The sequence below is a fragment of the Lycium barbarum genome, chromosome 9, assembly GCF_019175385.1.
Source record: "Lycium barbarum isolate Lr01 chromosome 9, ASM1917538v2, whole genome shotgun sequence".
Lineage (NCBI taxonomy): Eukaryota > Viridiplantae > Streptophyta > Magnoliopsida > Solanales > Solanaceae > Lycium > Lycium barbarum.
The window spans coordinates 22,422,781-22,443,637 of NC_083345.1; the positions used below are offsets into that span (position 1 = coordinate 22,422,781).

Here is a 20,857-nt window from a genome sequence, read left to right on the forward strand (position 1 = left end):
TAATGTATGCGCGAAATTAACCACCTCCATCTTTCAGTCGCAATGAATTCTTAAGGCAGATTTCCTAGTGTGTGTGTGTGTGTGTGAGATCAATTCTAAATCTTGTGCAAGTTATGTAAGAATTACAGTAATTAATTCTTAACTAGGTCTCTCAATGCCCTTGTTCTGTTTTTGAGTTTCATTTATATAAGATGGAGAAGTAAACCGAATTACAGCTCACAATTATGTTTCCTGCTGATCAATTTGCTTATAAGTTATGATAATGAAACATGTTTTTTACTGTATGAAATACTCCTCATATGCTTGTTACAACTTTGTTTTCGTTTATGAGTATCAGAACCCTGTCAACTATGAGTTCGGCGCCGAAAGCGCACAAATTTGAAGCCAAAAACCAAAAATATGTAACAAATAAATAATAGAAGTATATAAATAGTGGACTTACTCATTTTTACAAATGGGCAACAACTCACACAAGTAGTAAGTAGTAATTATCCTTAGCTAAACCAATATTGTGACTAAGAAAGAAAAGTAGGGCAAATCGTGGAGAAAGAGGCGATATCAACTATGAACTCTTTTACCAAGATATTATTTATAAGGCAAATCGTGTAAGGCTCCATGATTTGCTATTGTTTTTTTTAAAAAATGCAAATCGTGGAGCCCTCCACGATTTGCTAATTCGTTTAAAAAAAAATCCTACAAATCGTGGAGCCCTATACGATTTATTATTTAATTTTATTTCTTTTAATTATGGGACGACGTTAGAACGTCCCCATTAAAGGAAATGCAAATCGTGGAGCACTAAACGATTTGGCCCTTTTGGTTTATCAAAAATGTAGTAACCCTTCTTGGTTTTTTGGCTTCAAATTTGTGACCTTTCGGCGTTCATAGGAGAAATCACTTGATTTTGTTGTTCATGAAAAGTATGAGAGTTTGTAATCTAAAAAAGTTCTTATATGGCTTGAAACAAAGTCCTCATGCTTTGTGCAGCAAGTTTAGTTAAAATAGTTTAGACGTTTATATTAAAAAGGGGCAAATGTGATCACTCGACCTTCCATAGGCAATCAACAATTGTCCTAATCCTCCTTGTTGTATATGCGATGATATTGTTATTACAAGAAGTGATTATGTAGAGATATATCCTCTCAAGTCTTCATGTATCTTGGCCAGCTAAAGTACTTCTTGGTAGTAGAAGTCTCTAGAAAGTAAGAAAGTTCCTGTCTCAGAGAAATAATATCCTTGACCTACTTGCAAAATTAGAAAGTTGGCAGCCAAGCCTCGCACGCAGTACTCTTAACGATTTTCAATGTGCATCTTATGAAAGATGATTATGGTCCATTTGATGATCTTGAAGAACATAGAAAGTTAGTCGACATTAAACTTATCTTACAATGACTAATTCAGATATTGTTTTTACAATAAGAGCGGTTAGCGGCTCATGTCTGTACCTATAGTCAAGCATTGGGCAGATCATATGTTACTTAAAAGGATCACCTCCACTTGACATATTTTATAGCTATAATAGTCAATATTATTATTTTTAATTTTTTTTTTTTTTTACAAAAGGGGATGCTCAGATGGTAAGCACCCTCCACCTCCAATCCGAAGGTTGTTGGTTCGAGTCATCAAGAGAGCAAAAAGGGTGAGCTCCTCAGGGAAGGTAAAAAAAAATGGTCTTTTTATTTAGGTAATACAGTCAAACGTCTCTATAACAGCATCATTGCGTCCTAATATTTGTGGCAGTTATAGAGGATGGTTGTTATTCACCTATACCAGCATTGTCATTTAACCGTTATAGGAAAAAAAGATGCATAAAATCTAATTTTTCGTTTAATTGTCAAATTCTAAGCTTAATCACAATTTGTATAACGAAGGAAAAAACTTTTAATGATGAAAACACATATATTCATATAATATTATGTCATAAATAGTGTATTAAATGATCAAAAATTTGGTCAAAATCTCTACATTTATTGTTGGTAATCATAGATATTCTATTTTTATAATGATGATTAATTATTATATTACCAAAAAAGGAAAATAGTTGTTATATGGGGGGTAATTTTACAAAGAGCGTACTGTTATAAAATTAATTGTTGCTGTTATAGATAAAATGTTGTTATATAACATAAAAAAACGATTCCGGAAAAATTTGGCTGTTACAAAGAGGTGCTTTACATATGCACATTGGACATAATCTAAGATTGATAGGAGGTGTACTACTAAGTACTGACTACTGTATTTTGTACTTTTGCCGGTGAAAACTTGGTATTAGTGGAGAAGAAACAAAATATTGTATCACAATTAGTGCAGAATCTACTTACGCGGCTATGGCACAGTCCAATGTGAGATTATGTGCATACATCATCTTTTAACTGAAATTGAAAGATAAAAGACATAAATTGACCTTTAAACTATACTCCAAAAGTCATTTTCCCACTTAAACTTTAGTAGTAACCTATTACACACCCAATATATGAAAAAGTGATATTATTTGCTCCCTGAGAGCTGATGTGACATAAAATGTAAAAATAATTAAAATATAGGCGCGTTTTAATTAAAATTAATTCATTTTTTCTTTTTTTAATACCAAATATATATATTTTTTAACCCCCCCACCCCCCACCCCTCCCACCTTGCTTCTCCATACTCACCCACCCACACCTTTCTTTTGCACTCCCTTTTCTTTCCTATCTTCTCTCCTCCCCCTCATTTCTCCATTTTTCTTATCATATCCATTATCTCCTTCACTGTAATTTTTCAGAGGATAAGAAAATCAAAATTAGTATTTCTTGGTGTTCATTGACGAAAATTAGAATTCAAGAATTCTTTAGGGACCAAAATAATTGAAAAGAAAAATTAAAAAATAAAAGTGCAAATGAAAGATGAATGTCTTTGCTCTCAAATCAATGATGACTTTCTATTGTGATTTATGGTGATGGGTTGGTGGGAAATGGTAAAGAGAAATTGATAGTGTTATTTTGATCTTGGTGGTGACCATTAAAATCATTGGATGTGATGGTAGATAAAATTAATGGTAACGATATCGTGACTTTCTGGAGTTGGTGGTGGTCTGAAATTGCAGTGGTGGGGGCGGCGTGACGGTGGTGCTGGTGGCCTGAAGGATTTGGGGGATGGGGGTGGCGTGAACGGATCTGGGGGTTAGGGGTGGCCTGAAGCATTTAGGGGGTGGGGGCGGCATGACGGTGGTGACTAGTGGCATGAAGGAGTTGGGGAGTGGGGGTGGCGTGAAGGTGGAGAAGAAAAGGGGTCGGTGGCAGGTGAAATGAAGAAGAAGGTGGAAAATCAATTTTGTTGTTAAAATTTAAAAATCATTGTTTACTTTAATTTTGTGAATAAAATTTAAAAAAAAGTAAAATTGTGAAAGAATAAATAAAATAAAATAAAATAAAAAATCGTGAAAGAATAAATGACGTGTCGCGCGCGTGTGGAGCACTTTCACATCTGAGACCAGTTATATGTGCGTTCGGGGGTAAATAATATCACTTTTTTATATATTAAGTGTGTAATAGGTCACTACTAAAGTTTAAGTGTGAAAATGACTTTTGAAGTATAGTTTAAGGGTCAATTTATGTCTTTTCCCGAAATTGAAATGAAGCATCCTATAACCACCACATTCAGGTGTGATAATAAAGTTGCTTTTAGAAAGGTTCAGAATTATGCAGGAAACATGAATATTTAGAATGGGGAGCGTTTTTCCATCGTAGAAATAGTAATTTTACAGCTCCATACAGATATTATCCAGTCAATTAAAACAGAAGAAAACAGTAAGTCCCTTTAGGAACAGATAGAAAAGCCACTAGAAAATAGAACTTGTAAGCCGCTTTTTCATACAAAAATAATAATGACCCACAAATATTTTCAAGAGTCATCCATACACTATTAAAGGTTACTTTAGAGCAACATTCACATTTAAAGAGGTGTCCGTCAAAATTATATCTTTGTTATTATCTGCTTTCGGATGGTTTGGACAATCAAACTTGAGTCTCACGTGTATCGGTCTTGTTATGATGACTTCTTCTAGATCTCTTTTTGATGTCAGCAAGAACTGAAGAATTACATCTCTGTTTACCCTTGTCCCAGGGTTCAACAGATCTGCTATCCTGGCTGCTTTACTCTGTCTACTGTCACTACACGCATCTGAATCCTTTTTCAGTCTCAGATATAGTGCAGCAGAAATAGTAACCTGGTGGGGAACCAAAGATATGAGGACAATCACATAATGAGTAAAGCAGCATTTTCGGATCTGGAATTCAGTATGAAATGCAAGTAATTTCTAGACTGGACAAAATCGTTTATCATTTTAAACTACTTAAACGAGAAATTTCACATAAATCTTGGAGAATCTCAGCAATTCGAGAATCCAAAGGAAATTGCTGGGAAGAATAATGTACCTCGCTTGTTCCAGGACTTGAGTTAACGGAGCAACTGATCTCGACTTTCCCTTCTGGAATTTCTTCACCACGGCTCATCGTTCCCTCTTCTATGGTTGCTTCTATTTCTGGTCTTGAAAAGGCAAGGTGGTCAATTTCATCATACCATTGCTGGGCAACACCAACCTGCATATCCCCATCAATTTAACTCTTTAAACTAATGGAAAGAAGGGACTATTGAAGTATGTGCTACTTATACTCCATTCATTGCAAACGGATCTCTTGGTTTGATTTTGTACTGCTACTGGAGGAGTTTTTAAAATGAATTAGTCAGCATTTGTTGAGATAAAATGTTGGACTATATTCTTCCTTTAAAAGTAGTCCCAGATAACTATTTGTCGTACATGGTATATACCTTCTTTCTGTGGAACTATCCAAAAATGGAAAGTGGAAATCAGCTTGGGATGAATGAAGTAGAATTTATGGGTGAATACAAATACATGAAGCCTAAAGGTGATCAGAAACCTTTTCTGAAGACGTATCCGTGCTATCTGCCTCGGATATTTCAGCTGCTGCCCCTCTAGTTTGCCGCCATATACAACTTTCACTCAGCGGTTCAATTAGATCAACATATTCTGGAATATCTACATTCAGTCGTATGTCAACTTTACCTGTTAAAAAATGAAGTGAGGTTATCATGCAGTGCTCCCTCTATCTGGAAAAACTTGGCCTACATTCTCTTTTTCCATCGATCCCTAAAACAACTTTTTTAACAGGAAGCAGTGACAATCAAATAACTACTTTCATTCATTGTAGCATTCTCCATTCCGGGACATCTCAAACTGCTCGAAAATATTAATAATATCATTGAATTTGATTGTTATAACCATTCAATTTCATCAAGTCATTAAATTTTAAACGTTGAAATAACACAGTAGTAAGATTAACATTTTAGCCTCCCGGCTTCGTCTATCTGCCGATCACATAAAATCTGTCATCAGAAGTACTTTATATGATTTCAAATTTGAGTTAAACATATATTAAATTAATTACTCACTGATGAGAGGTGCATGTAGCATACTGTCCTCTCATGTAGCATAAAATACACGGGTACTACTGAACCTACCATTTTCTGCACAGCGTATGGATATATATGTAAAAATCACTAAAATTTCAACAAACACTAATTGCCAGTTTAGCCAAAGCTTTTGAAAGGTCAAAAGTGCTTATATATTGAGAAAAAACACTTATTGGAAGGACTGAAGGTGTTTGGCCAGGTTCTTGATGAAGAAATAAGTGGTTTTGAGTAATAACAGAAACTGTTTTTCAGCTTTTAAGCAGCAGCTGAAAAAGTAGCTTCTCCAAAAAATAAGTGCTTTTGAAATTTTTTGGACAAGATTACTCATACCAAAAGTTAATATTTACCAAATCAAAATTAGTAGCAACATTCTTTTTCGTAAGTTGACACCTAAAAGCACTTTTTGGAAATATTGGCCAAACTACTAACAAAAGCACTTATCAAATAATATAGCCAAACTGTCAAACACAAATTGCTACTCTCCCAAAAAGCACTTTTGATAAGAAATAATTCTCAACATAAGTTGATTTCGACAACTTGGCCAAACAGCCCTTAAATTTGTAACCATAATTTCAAATGTGTAATGGGATCACTGGTAAAAACCTAAAATTTGATCCCAATAAAATTTAAACCCTGAATCCGTCTCTACCGGTGATTTACATTTCAAGTATTACTTTTTAATACTGATCTAACTCCTAACATATTGATCTATAACACACTTTCTAGTCCCACTCTCTGGAGTTGACAAAAAAAAAACATCTTTTTTTTTAAACGAAGACGAAAGTATCACAAAAATTGTATAAATTACAACCAGATTCTTGCAAGAATATATGATCCAGAAAAAGAATACAATATTGAAGATAAACAAATATAGGTATTGATAAACAACTGAAAGATTAGTAATATTTTTCCAGATAAGAGCTTTTTTAAATTTATTTGAACTTCATGTAACCAATAGGCTTTTACTACCTGGCAACAAGTTGAAAGATTCTATGTGATCAATTGAATTTGCTGCCAATGCTGCATCACTGTAACACAAGCATCAAACACAGTAAATTAATATAATCAATCAGATAAAGCAGAAAAGAACAATGGCTTAGAGCGTAAATTAATATAATCAACCAGATAAAGCAGAAAAGAACAATGGCTTAGAGCTTCTTTAATCTGTTACACTTACGCAGCACATACTCGTTCCAGAGGAGATGAGGACCAGTAAGGAAACCCAAGGATCCCCAAATTAGAAAACTGGAAGCTTGATATAGAACCGGAGTTTCTATTGAGTTTTAACACTGTCTGACCAACTACAGATAAGCAGAATACAAAATTGAATCAGGCAAGTAGATGTTACAACAGATGCAGTAATTGAAGACATGATTACCTGTATCACAAATGAGTATCTGATCCTGAAAAGTTTCCACAGAAGATATAAGCTCAACATACGGAATTCTCTTTGATGAACAATGTGTATCCACTTGCTGCTGCAACCAATCATTAGGTATTTGATTCAAAAGCATCGACTTCTCCAGGATCAATGGCTCACAGATCTCCAAAATATTTGAAAATCCTTTTAGAGTATGGGTGAGTCAATAACTGACAAGGCAAACTGATAGAAATAGAGACAACTTAAGAACATTTTGGCAATAATTTATACCTTTAACAACCTTTCTGATCACGCCGGAGGCTAAATCCATGATCCACAAGGTCTCACAGCTGCATGCAAAAAAAAAATGTATATATATATATATATATATATTAATAAAGTGAGGGCAGCCCAACAGCTCAAACTGTAAAATTTACAAATATGAGTGCAGAAATTGTCGAGATATTTACTATAAAAATACAGAAGACAATTTCTGCAATATATGAGTTCATAAAGAGCAATCTTGGGGCTTCTAATATTCCAATTTCCATGAAGGGGTCATAGAGACAAGATCACACGCTTGTTCATTATATTTAAATTGGAAGTTCATGAAATGTTGCCCAATTGGGTCAAAACAAAATTAACAACCAATGTTAGGGCATATATTCCGAGTATTTCCAATTTTTTAAACTTGTTATGTTATACCAGCATACATGGTTATGCTGCCCAAAGATAGATTACAAAGCTTAAGTCCTAAGCACGTACAGACTACATAGTTTAAGAACTATTAACGGACAAATAGTTACAAATGATGCATAGCATTCTGCTTAAAGAGAGAAAATGAACCAGTAAAGTCGAAGGGAAAAGAAGAAAATAGAAACTACAAGCCGGATGCCTGAAGATATTTTTCTCCTGTCTTAAAAGACGAATACGAATTAGTATGCCAGAACCAGCCAAGAGAACAAAAACGACAAGTTAAATGGGACATGCGTAACTGGTCACTGACAGTGTTTTGTGTTTTGGAAAACATGATTTTTCAACTTCCCCTATGAAGGCATCATATCTTATTTGAGCTTCGCGCCCGTTTCAATCTCGAAGAAAGGAGAGTTTTGGTAGGTTAACGATCAATGAAACAATAGTGAATTAGAAGAACTCATATCAAATATATACGTGGTAAAGAAATGGACCTTGGGCCTAACTCAACCCCAAAAGCTATCTCATGAGGGGAGGATTGCCAAAGACCGTATAAGGAGACCATGTACTCTTCAACCCACCGATATGGGACTCCAACACCCCCGCACGCCTAGGACTGGACATCTGGAGCGCGGACAATATAAGACGGGGGCCCAACATCGGAAAAAATGAATTGGATGGGTTGACTCTGATATCATGTTAAAGAAATAGACCTTAAATCAACTCCAAAAGCTAGCTCATGAGGGGAGGATTGCCCAAGAGTATATAAGGAGACCATGTGCCCTTTAACCCACTGATGTGGGACTCCAACTGTATCAATGTCATAAAGAATATGTACAAAGGAGCTATCACATGTGCAAAAAAAGGCAACGAGTGTAGCGGAATTTTGTATAGATGTGGAATTACATTCGATATCTACCTCGACTTTTATAGAACAGGTACGAGTCAAATAGCAATGATTCGAAGCATTTCTTTTTACACTTTCGGAAACACAAGGACTCAATCGGATATGTAAAATACAGGATTTCCAATCCTAGCAGGAAAGGGAGGGAAACTGATACTCAATTTAAAGTGAATAAACATAATTCCATACTCGATCTCATAGATACATATAGAATTCTACGGAAGGCCGTATTCGATGAAAGTAGTATGCACGGCTTGGAGGGAGATCTTTCATATCTTTCGAGATCCACCCTACAATTTGGGGTAAAAAAGCCAAAAAGGTGATTTTAGCCCTTCTCTTGAGGCTCACCTTATTTACCCTAATTGGATGAGCTAATCAGTAGTATAAAATATAAGGTACCATGGCGTATGCTATTTGGACAAGATGCGGTGTTAATTAACAAAACTAGCAAAGGAATGAACAGTTTTGAGTGTGAAAAAGCACTATGGATGGTAACAGTTATTTAGATTGTTAGTAGTAAGACAACATACATACATACTTTAAGTTTAGCCTGCATAAGAAAAATGAAATTGATGTGAGATTAAACGGACTGTGGTGCTCAAATGCAGACAATTTATTTATCTAACCTCAGTCTTCCGAGAGAAATGTATGATAGATGAAGATGCAATACCCTATTAATTAAATAGACCACTTAACTTGAGAAGTTCTATGTGAGGGTTATGAGATAGGAATATACCTGCCAAAGCAATTTTTGTAGGATGGTTGTGACACCAGCAATGTTATATATAGTGAATGTTGAGCGTCTAAGGTCCAACATATCCACAAGAAGATTATTTTAGAAATGTAGATGTTAAGAATCTTAAGATGGGTGTGAGGTGATAGGAAACAGAAAGATACATATATGAACCCATCCTACAAAAGGTTCAAGTAGGGCAAATATGAGAGAAGGTAGTTTGAGATTGTTTGACCATGTCTTACATAAACCTTGAAATGCACTTACATAAAGGTGTAACACTATAATGATGGAAAGTGTTACGCGGAATGAAGTACACCCAAACATCGGAAAGATGTGTTAGAAGGCTTCCAACCTCTTATTATCAATGAGGACTTAGCGAACAACAAAACATAATGAAACCAAATCTCTAATCAAATGACCTAATGTAAATATAACAATGACGACTAGATCATATGCATCTGATCTAAGGTAAGTATAATAACAGCAATTAGATCGGACGTGTATCACGACTAGATCAAAGTATGCATATGATATGGGTGTTGTTATTATATCCATGACAAAGTGTTAAAGGAGACGACGTAGCCCTAAAATCTGACCTAATAAAAAAATGATAACTAGATTGTAGGTGCGAAACCATGATTTACATGTTAAAAGGAGAGGAGGTAGTCTTAAAATCACATGAAGGAAGTTGTCTCAGCATACCTATAATCTCTTAGAATACATGCAGATTTAGCAAAAATAGAACAGACCGGAAGAAAAAATTCATATAGGCGATATGAACTAGTTGGCATTTATATGTCTAAATTATTAAATATTGAAATGAAACAAATTCAAATGAAGTGAAATGAATAGTGAGGATTCATATACCCGACCCTAACTAGCTAGGTTTTGAAGAATTATTGTTGTCATCATCTTGCTCCCATGTGCAATTGAAGAAAGTGCAAGAAAGAACCCCAGAAACAGATAATATTCCCAGCATCCATCAGGTGACCTACTGTAATAAGATAACTCTAAACTAAGCCTTCAGGATACTTAAATGTTCGAACAGACAATTAATCCATTTCATATAGATTGATAGAACCAATAAAAGGAACTTTTCTTTCCTGCTGCTGTATCAGAAAATCAACAAGCAAGATAATGCCTTTTCACCTAACCAAAGAACAAACGAAACAGTGAAAATTTCACAGCTAATCTTCTATGTTCATTAATACAAAGTCGTTGTGCAAAATATGTATGGCGTCCTTGCATTTAAAATATAAGTTAAAACCTGGTGAGGAAGAAATAGTACGAAATATATGCAGATCTATAAACTTGGAAGAAAAAATGGACTAGCTGTCACATCTACCTGCGGTTTAAAATGAGGAGATCGCCATTTGGAGATTTCAGAATGTGCCACGGAAACAACAATGCATCCGGATTCAATTCCTCAGACGGGGCATCTAGATCATTTCTAGGCCAAAGCTTTCCCAATATCCAGCTCCATATACTGCTATTTTTATTTGTTTTGCTTCTTGGGTACAAAGTCTCCACAACCCTCCTCCCCATATCAGCTCTCCTAATAGCATGATTCTTTCACAACAGGGACACATTTGTTAGCTTTATGGAGTATTAGGGACGCGACGCAACAAAAAAGGGAACAGTGAGGGTTGTCCTCAACCACTAGGACAAAAATCTAAAGGTTGTAAAGTAGTAGAACATTCTAAAATTCAAGCATAAGATAAAGGAGATGCATGAAAGCCATACTGTCTATTGAATAACACAGTATCTTCAGATCATTCTATATCTCATTTGACAGAGATTTTTATATCAACTAACCTAAAAACAGAAAGTTTTGACACTTGTAGGAGAGAACTGTATATTGAGGACTAATTCAACAACAATAGGACTTGTGGAGAAGCAAGGAAATACACAGATATTACACTGTGAAACCCAATTTGAATGCTCAGTTTTTACTTGACTTGATTATTAAGAGAATAATTAAAAGTTGTGTGTTCCGTAGGATTAAATGGGAAATGTGTAAGATCCCATGCAACATTGTGGTTGTCAGGAGAGGAATAAAAAAGACTAAAAAGTGAGCATACAATCTTTCATTCTTTTGTGACTATATGGTAGACCTCTCTTGTGAAAGAACTTGGACATAATCTTCAAAAGAACTAAAAGATATAAGGAAATTCACTTTGGGCAAAGTGGAAGTTCCTTTTCTAACTCACGTGACCTTTTACTGCAGCCAAAAGTCTGGAACTGAGTGCAGACTTATTTGCTATGAAAGAGACAAACAACATCACTCTTAAGTAGCATAACCACATTTGCCTTGCTTTTACCACTATCTTTCACTAAGTTCACTTGAATTAGTGGTGTAAACACGTAATCATGGTCATTGAAATTCATGTGTGCTCAAATGTTGAACGCTCAACCCTATAAATTTAGAAAATTGAGCTTCTCTTGATAAAGTAAACAAGCCTAAGCTTGAGTTCGCTTTACTGGAGCACAAATATAATTTAAAGAGTTCATTAAATTTTTACATGATTATACATATTTTAGAATTTTAGGGACGCTAGAACACTAATACTCGATAGGATCAGAACATTAATATTTTTTCACATAACCGAAAAAGATCTATTGACTTTCCAATATATATTTAGAAACAATACGCTCAATTAATTTATATCATTGCTTTTATTCTCAATAAATAAATATGTAGAAGTTGGAAGAAAAGACCCCAGGAACTTAAACGAGCCAAACTCGAACTTGCAAGCTCAAATTGCTGATCAATAATGAGCTTAAGCCCGGCTGTATTCACTCCCTCTATTCCTTTTATATAACAAATTGGAGACACATTTTATATATATATATATATATATATATATATATTACTTTTATAGTGAGAAAAAAAAAATTATTCACATTCAGAATATTTTCATAGTTTTGCATGGAACATAGCACGTAATTTTAAGAAATGAATAACTTAATGAATTCTACTCTTGAGACAACTTTTTTTCTGAAAGTGAGTTAACAAATTCGGGACATTCCAAAAAATTGAACTCTTGCGCGATGAAGTGGTTTTATTTTTCACTTTGTGCCAAATAAGACACATCCACACCCTTTCTTCTCTTTTTTTGTCCCTCTTAACCATCAATGTTAGACAATGAGACATAGGATATCATACCAAGAAACTTAAAGAGCTTCAACGCAATTACCTCCGAGTCCACAAGATACAGACAGTCCTCGGCGGCGTGATAAAAAGAAGCTGCCGGACGCCTTAACTTTGCAGATTCAAATTCTCCATCCTCATGACCAGGGGAAGAACCAATCTACATATCAAAATGATAATGTTGGCATTAAAAATTTTGGTCATGCTTTAATAGTAAGATATAACAATCAAAGATGATGAAGCCACCATGCATGCCTGACACATACAGAGTCTAAGATCATTCCATTGCCATCTAGTACAATAACTCTGTGGTGATTGGAGTCAGAAAGGAAAAGGCGATCGCCACTCTCATCAACTGAAATGCCACCTGCAAGAAAAGCCAGAAACTAAAGTATAAGTTAGAAATGCTGGGAACAAGGGACTTCAGGCAAACTATAATCCTCGCATTTTGTATATGCGAGCTTTCGTGTCTTTTTATCATCTCATGAAATTATCTAGACAAGGGAAGCTTTTTCAAAAGTAAATTGACACAGCTATCAGTATCAGATTTCAAAAATCTCCCACCATAACTCCAAGCTTCCTCATAGTGATTCAAAGAGAACACCAACTACATACCTCTTTACCTCTTTCTATCATAGCACTGTTTTATGGCACTGAACATCATCATCATTTATTTTGATAGTTCAGCAAAGTAGCCTTTGATGAATAACGCTGAATACAATGTTATTCCTCTACTTTTATCCTTGAACCACTAAATTGCACTAGGTTTACAGTCGCATTAGTCGTAAGAGCTATAATTTATCATTTCATACAAATTACACCTTAAATTCGGAACCTTCTTCAAGTGCTTAATTGTTCCTTTCTTGTCAGATTTTCCGTCATTTTACACAGCAACAAAAAGACGAGGGAGTAGGCAGAAGGAATCTGTAGATAAATGACATAAACACCAATTCAAAATTTTTTATTAAAGAGAGAGAAACAAGGTGCCCGTTTGAAGCAGAAAATTCTTGCAGCTCCCTAATAATTAATATATGAATGTCCATAATTATCTTCTGAAAAGGTGCTAAATCAACAGTATGGGACAGCTCAAAAGGTAACCTCTACCTGGAAAGTAAAGAAGCAGGTTTCGCAGGGGAAAACAGAGAGGAGATTCCTTGAAGTCATCAGTTGGCTTTACCCATGTGCTTGTCAGATTATGCATGGTCTTGGGGGTCTCACTCTCTTGTGCTCTGAAATCCTTGATTGCTGACATCGCAGAATGTGACAGAGAACCTTAGTATAAAGACAATAATAGAAGGAATATGGATAGATAGAGTTCCAATTCTCATCATGCCATACACTGACCATCACCATCACTGCAACCACTCCCCCAACAAAATTCACATTTTGTGATAAATATGCAATTCAGAAGTAATCAATTATACTACTTATCGAGAAAGAAAAAAAAAGGAATTTGTTATCCTTATTGATTAACTCTTTGGATAAAAGTAGTAACAGCTCCTAAAAAAACAGCTCAGTACTACCATTTATTCAGCATGCCAGATATTATATAATTAAAAAAAAAAAAAAAAACACCCTACCTTTGTCTAGAATCACCATATCTGCTTCCTTCCCATAATAGATTGAAGGACTTTTAGAACCTTTAAAGATCACATAGCAGGCCTGACTAGCAATCTAAAAAAGGTATAGTAAGTCAATTCATGGATGAATGGATCCAGTGACAATCAGAACATGAAAAACATGAAATAAAGGTTGCAGAAACTCGGACATCAAGTCGAAGAGCAAATATCACCCAAAAACAACTTATTAAGCATATGCGGCATTAAAATATATGGAGGGCAACAAAGTAATACTCAAGACCCAAAACGACATGGGCAAATTGCAAGAAACATAAGTCATATCTTAACCCTAGTACACAACCAACAATTTTTTGATGAAGATGCTGCAAGCTTAACAATTAAGCACAATATTTCCAATCCTGACACATATCAACATGTATATATGCCCAAAGGATATAAAAGATTGAATCTAGCTAAAATGGAATTGCCTATCAAAAACATGAAAAGAAAGATTGATGATGTGGACTTACCCCACAATATGTGTTGCATATTCTACCACAAGGCCAATTTGCTCTAATATAGACAAGATTCTAGGTTTAACTACCAGATAAGTACCACTTTACACAAAAGGAGATTTAAATGAGGCCGCCTAACACAAAACTCAAACTACTTAACCAATATTGTTAAAGAAGTCAAAATCTAATGATGAGGTTATGTTAAGTTCTGTACATTTATTTGGTCCACAATGGAACTCTCTAACAATGTTAAACAATCTTTGAAAGCACTGTTCCTTAGTTTATAATTTATCTCAGTTTTCATAGTTTCTGTTAGGACTTATAAGAGTTATAGGGACTTGCTAGTGTTTCTCTCCCTATTAAAATCATAGTGTTATAAACCCTATGACAGTATATGAAATAATGCTTCAACAACGTACCAAAAACTTTGAAATTATTCATTAACAGAATAGAGAAATAAACATAGAAGGGATTTGTCTATTGTTTTACGCATTATTATTTTCTTAAAACCAATGATAATCAAGTTGTACAACACTAAATATGGAAAACAAAAAAAGATTGAACACGATCTTTTGAACCGCACTAATTGAGCAACAAATTCTGTGAACATACCTCTAGAACATCCTTGTTAGCTAACAGAATAGGAAAGGTGATATATTCTTTCAAGGTTCTCCCAAGCAGATGTGTGCAAATATCACTGGAGCAAAGTGGGATCTTAGTATCCTGGAGACCAATTATTTGAAGGAAAGGATATCTGCAACATTGGAAGAAAGTACAGATTTGTGAAAAGCTGTATATAAGAAAATTAAAACGGAAGAAGTTTGCATCAGGATCTTCTCTACCTATGCTGGAGAAACTTTACTTTCTCAAGCATGCTAACAAAGTCTGCCTCTGTGATTGAGGAACTATCTACAAAGCCAGCTATGAGCACTAAGAAGATGCCATCTTTCAGAGATTTCTTATCAGGAATTCCATTTAACCAACAATGAGAATGGCCTGTACATTTCGTTCGAAAAGCAACAGAAAATCAGGCAATTATGCATATATATATCCAGTTCCACAAACCAGGCAGCAAACAAGTTAGTAGCACCATAAGTTAAGCAAAAAATGTTTAGTATATAGAACATAATAAAGAAAGATATTGATAGCACAACCAAGAATTTCAAGATTAACTTTGTCATAATCCACTGCTTAGTGCTTACGTATAGCATCATAAATAATCCACTGCATATAGACATCCCATTATTAACAAGTTGATGAGACAAGGATTCAAGAATGCAGAATTGACATTAAATATTCTATCAGGTAGAAGACATAAGATTTAATAAAAAGCAACCATCATTACATGCAGTAGAAAATGAATGCAAGCAACATGTTAGTTTTTGTTCTCTGATTCTTCTTGGCACCGTCACTGATGACTTCTTTAAAATGTTAAGAGTCCGACTATAGACCAATACTTTCACTTTTTACTAAGATTGGTATGACGTTATCTAAGAGTAGATTTGATAGACGGGCAGAATTTTACATGGGATACTCATGCTGCTGTATCACCTTCCCACAAATTTCATGGAGAGAGGACAGCAACATAAATTAACAATCACCTTGAGTCTGGAATTATTTTTTATTAGATGCTCTAGCGTTTTCATGATTCACCTATTAATGAGCTTGTCAACAAAGGGGCAACTAACTTAGAGCCTGTTTGGATGGGCTTATGCCTATAAGTTGTTTGCAGCTTATAAGCTAAAAAAAATAAGTTGGGGTAGTCTAACTTTTTTTTTTTTTTGGCTTATAAGCTGTTTTCAGCTTATAAGCTGCTTTAGATAAGCTAAGTCAAATGGGCCCAATTATTTTTTTGAGCTTATTTTAAGCACAAAATGACTTTAACCTGGCCAGTCAAACACTCAAAAAAGCTGAAAACAGCTTATAAGCAACTTATAAGCCAATCCAAACGGGCTCTTACAATGGATAATAACCATGTTTACCATGCAAGCTTGATTCAAACCTCATACTCCAGACATACACCATCTCATACTTCAAACATCTTCTCACCATCACCTCTCACTATGTGACTGTTTCACCTCCCCCCCCCCACCCCCACCCCCCCATGCACACACACAAGCAACCCCTTCAGTGTGTGTTAGGCATGTAGTCTATGATACATTGTCTGCTTCTACAGTTGCACAAATGGTACTATTTGGTATTCTTAATTGGTGAGGATTGATGGTCTTGGCGTGATTTGAATACGGCGAAGCAGTATATAATTTGTGGTTCTGCTTGATTCATTGTTAACAAATGTTAGAGTCAGTAAAAACAGTGCCGATTGGAAGAACAAAAAAAGGTAATTCATCAAATTGGAGGATAGGAGTTGATGGTCATTGGATATGTTATGATGTAGCAAGTTCATTAGATTGTGCTGATGTTCTCTCTTCTAACTTGATAGCAGAAATGCTTGATAAAAAGACTATTGATAGCAGATATGGAGCTAGGTGGGATCTAATGGCAGGAGGCTAACCTTCCTTGCTCAGGAAAGTCTTGCAAAAGATTGAACTGTTGCTAATTTTTAACTGATGAAGGGAAAAGGAAACGTAAGGCATGAAGGTTTTTGTGTTTGTTGCCGAAGCAGTCATCATGCTACTCAAGGAAGACTCGTAGATGATCTTCTGACCGATATGCTGGTAGGGAAGATAGACTGGTCACTGGTGACATGAAATCAGGATCATACCGTTCTTTATCGGAACAAAAAACAAATATGTACAGCTGCGGAAAGCAGATTACCACTCAGGCACGCTTGCTTTTGCTAAAAATAAGGTACAACAAGCCAAACTAGAAAATGAACTCAGAGTTCAGACATGCAATTCACCCATGACGAATACTAACAAAGCCTCAACTGAAAATCTACTAAACATTCAGCTGTCAGGACTCATTTCACAGATAAGATCCACAGAAGGCACATGATAAACTCAACCGCTGACAAGTTGGTCCAGTACAACAGTCATTTATTGTCCATTTGTACAAGTCTTTGCCGCATCATATAGGACAGGAGAAAGCATTTAAAATTTTCCTCCAGCTCAGGAAATATTTTCTTCTTTTCTTCCTAGGTAAGTTTCTTCAACTCGCCTTATTAGCTTAGATGGTCAGAAATTACATCAAAGTTTTAGATGTTAATCCTACCAAACCAGTGAAATTTCCCCAGAACATAATGAATTTTTTTTTTTTTTTTGAAACAGGTAACATTCAGAACATAATGAATTTTGCCTGCTAAAGCCTAATGGTAGCTAGACACATTCCACATGTGACCTCAGTATGTGTTTTCATCCTCACTACTTTACAAGAAATAAGTAAATCACATTTACCAAGTGAGAGTAGCTCACCTTCAGGTTTATCAATAGTAGACTTAATGAAGGAGGGGAAATCTAGTTGTACATGAGGTTCCAGCACTGCTTCTGATATAGTTGAATACCTGAAAGAGACTGTCAAGGACAAATGAAGACTACTACAACCTCCAACATAGTAGGCTGAAAAAATCCAAACTACTACATGGAGCAATAAAAACAAAAATATAGAATTAATGGTCAAACAAAGGTAATCTGCTTGTTCCTCCCCCCCCCCCCCCCCCCCCCCCCGAAAATCTCTTTTCTCTGATAAATATTAAACTGATAACAATTTCTTTATAGCAAGGTAGCCGAAATTTTCTCTATGTTAATAAATATACATGCATATACGGCTCTAGAAAGTAATAGTCCTCAAATAACTTTATCCAATAATCATGTATTACTTATTCCATCTTCTACCCTGCATAAATAAGACATAGATTCCCTCGAAACTTATAGATGTATTAGTTATGCATATGCGGGATTGTAAACTAGTAACCAAACATCGTATTTGGTGTGCTGAATTCTATACATAACAACTAAAACGTTACCAAACGCGGTACTTTAGTTATGCTGGTTTTAATCCACTTCCTAACTAGCAACAGACAAGAAACTATGCATCATCACATTGTATGTTTCATAACATATAGTGATAGAAAAACATTAACAAAATGATAAAAGAATCCACCCCCCCCCCCCCCCCACACACACAGACACAGACACACACCACCCAATACTTTGCTACCCAGACAGAGTAAGTCAAATGCAATTGCCTTCAAATAGAAAATCATGAATTCGTTGATGTTCAATCAATGAATAATTCATTGTTTAAATATACTGAAATTGGTGTACCCAACAAATAGAAATTGTTACCTATGATCCTGATGACATCTATATCCACACCTCGTATTAATGTCTGCAAATGAATTTTTCGAATGACTCAAAAGAGGAGGCAGCAGAAAATGGCTGTCATTTACTAGTAGGTTACACTTGTTTCCTGTCCATAATCACAAATTAAGATTAGCAGAAAAATTAAAGAGAACAATTAACATTAGGCAAATGTTGAAACAAAGTAGTATTGAAGTGGTTAAGTAAGTAAATACCAGGAGAAATAAGAGGGATTAGCGTATAAGCTTCTTTCAGTCGTCTTAGTCGCACAGCCATAGCCATTCTTTCTCTTCAAACTTAACAGCGGGGAAGCTTTTTGTATTTTTAGGGCTGAAATGTAGTACTGTACTCAAATATTTAACATAACGAGTATTCCTGCAAAATACAATTAAATTCAAGCTAAGAATCTAGGGAGTGTAACTTTTTTTACATTTCAACGAGATTTTAGAACCCGTTTGGCCACGAGAATTTTTTTTTTTTTTTTCGGAATTCTTTTCACTTTTTGCACGTGTTTGGCTATAAAAAATTTAAATACAACTTATTATATTTGAAATTTGAAAAATAATCAAAATCTTGATTTTTACTTTTTCCACTTTTTATTTTGGACCATTACTTCTTTTTTTTTTCAATTTTTACTCTAAAATTTTTTATGTTGCTCAATTTTTATCTTAAAAGTTCATACAACTTTTTTCACTGGTTAAAGTCAATTTATGTTGCTCAGTTGCTCTCCACTCCAACAACATTCAACATCATGTGCTAAAAAGCCTCTAAAAGAAAAGAAGCAGGTGGGAATTTTGCAACAAAGTCATATTTAGAGATGCTATATTTTCTGCGTACACCAGTAAGCCTCCTAGTTGCAGCCTTTTGATGGAAAAAAAACTATCAGTTTTGAACACTCCATAAGCTAATCTCGAATATAGTTGTTACATTTCTCGCACTGGTTATGTTTATTAATTGCTTTGGGTGATTTTGCTAGTTTTTAGAAATTGCATGTTTTTTTAGAAAATGTACATTTCAACAATCAAATATTATTTTCAAAAACTATGGCCAAACAGAACTCCAACTCCAACTTAAAAAATTCCAAGAAAAGTGATTTTTTTTTTTATTTCTATGGCCAAATGCCTACTTGGCTGCTATTGTGATACTCCCTCCGTTTCATAATAAGTGGTTTTTAGGCTTTTCAATTTTTTTCAAAATAAATGGTATTTTAGGAATTCAAGAAGACTTTGGGCAAATTCTTCTAATATTACCCTTATTTAAATAGTCAAGATTTATTAACTACTTTTTCTTTTTCTAGAAAGTACTAAAACTTAATTAGGGGTAAGTTAATAAAAATACTCTTAATTTTCTATGAGTAAGCGATTTCTTAAGGATGTGCATGAGCCTAAAAAATCACTTATTATGTAACGGAGAGAGTATTTTAATGTGGGTCTGCAGTTACCTGCAAAATGTTTTTAGTTTATCTCATTTCCTGGTTTTTTAATAATAGAAAATTGTTTATTACTTATTTGGTGGAAAGAAATGACAAAAAAATCTGCCAAGTTTTTTTCCTCCAATGTTAAAATCCTTTCGATAGATCACCCTCCAATCAAAAAAGAATTGGAATGGGATTAAAAGATTATTTGTTAAAGAAAAAGGATGAAGTATACACTAGCTGTGAGGTCGATTCTGCTAAGTGTTACCGTCCCCTTTGTAATGAATGGAATTTCTATAAGATAAAATTTATATATAATATAAAGTTAGGCATAGACAAGGTGATGTGCACCTCTCTATGACCTAGAAAACCATTTATTTTTTTTTGTGATATTTTAATTTCTAAATGTTTTTTTAATCTTTTCTCTTTCTCCTCCAATTAATGTGATTAATATATACCAAATGTTAGTAAAGCAAAAAAACTCATACTCTCTCCACGTCTAAGACTAATAACTCCTAAACTTTTTATTTATTTATTTATTTAAAGAGTTCACCTTTCTGTTATGTTCAAAAATTGTCTAAAATCTTTGCGTTCAATTAACAAAATTATTTTTCATTTTGTTCTCTTGGCCTTATTGTAATTATAAAATGACAATATCTCTTATTATGTTAAGTATTTTTCTCTTTTGCATTTAATATTTTTACTAGGAGTAACTACTCATAACTCACATCTCTTCAATTACTCTTAATAATATCCACAACTCTCATACTTTAATTTTCATGTCCATAACCTCCATA

The 20,857-nt window shown here is 34.6% G+C and overlaps 1 protein-coding gene across 3 annotated transcripts; it reads right to left on the reverse strand.

Moving 5' to 3' along the window:
- Positions 1-3,695: 3,695 nt before the first annotated feature.
- Positions 3,696-19,073, reverse strand: LOC132610132 (uncharacterized). Of its 3 annotated transcripts, XM_060324410.1 has the most exons (17): positions 18,862-19,073; positions 18,632-18,755; positions 17,759-17,847; positions 15,230-15,383; positions 15,000-15,141; positions 13,894-13,987; positions 13,418-13,558; positions 12,580-12,680; positions 12,360-12,473; positions 10,508-10,731; positions 7,121-7,179; positions 6,848-7,033; positions 6,647-6,770; positions 6,439-6,497; positions 4,917-5,062; positions 4,413-4,577; positions 3,696-4,204 (listed from the first exon to the last, which is right to left on the reverse strand). In XM_060324410.1, exons 1-17 carry the CDS (start codon positions 18,926-18,928, stop codon positions 3,908-3,910), a joined length of 2,286 nt encoding a protein of 761 aa, XP_060180393.1. In that variant the 5' UTR covers positions 18,929-19,073; the 3' UTR covers positions 3,696-3,907. The 3 variants fall into 3 exon arrangements, with proteins under 3 accessions (XP_060180393.1, XP_060180394.1, XP_060180395.1); XM_060324411.1 differs by lacking the exon at positions 18,862-19,073 and having other exon boundaries at positions 17,759-17,857; XM_060324412.1 differs by lacking the exon at positions 18,862-19,073 and having other exon boundaries at positions 17,759-17,830; positions 18,632-18,744.
- Between the last annotated feature and the right edge of the window lie 1,784 nt (positions 19,074-20,857).

Excerpts from the sequence above, each read along its gene's own strand:
- LOC132610132 (XM_060324410.1), bottom strand. The coding sequence starts at position 18,928 with ATGGCTATGGCTGTGCGACTAAGACGACTGAAAGAAGCTTATACGCTA. Across the intron at positions 10,732-12,359 it reads TGTATCTTGTGGACTCGGAG|AATCATGCTATTAGGAGAGC; the intron begins GTAATTGCGTTG and ends CTGTTGTGAAAG. Across the intron at positions 4,205-4,412 it reads CAAGTCCTGGAACAAGCGAG|GTTACTATTTCTGCTGCACT; the intron begins GTACATTATTCT and ends GTTCCCCACCAG.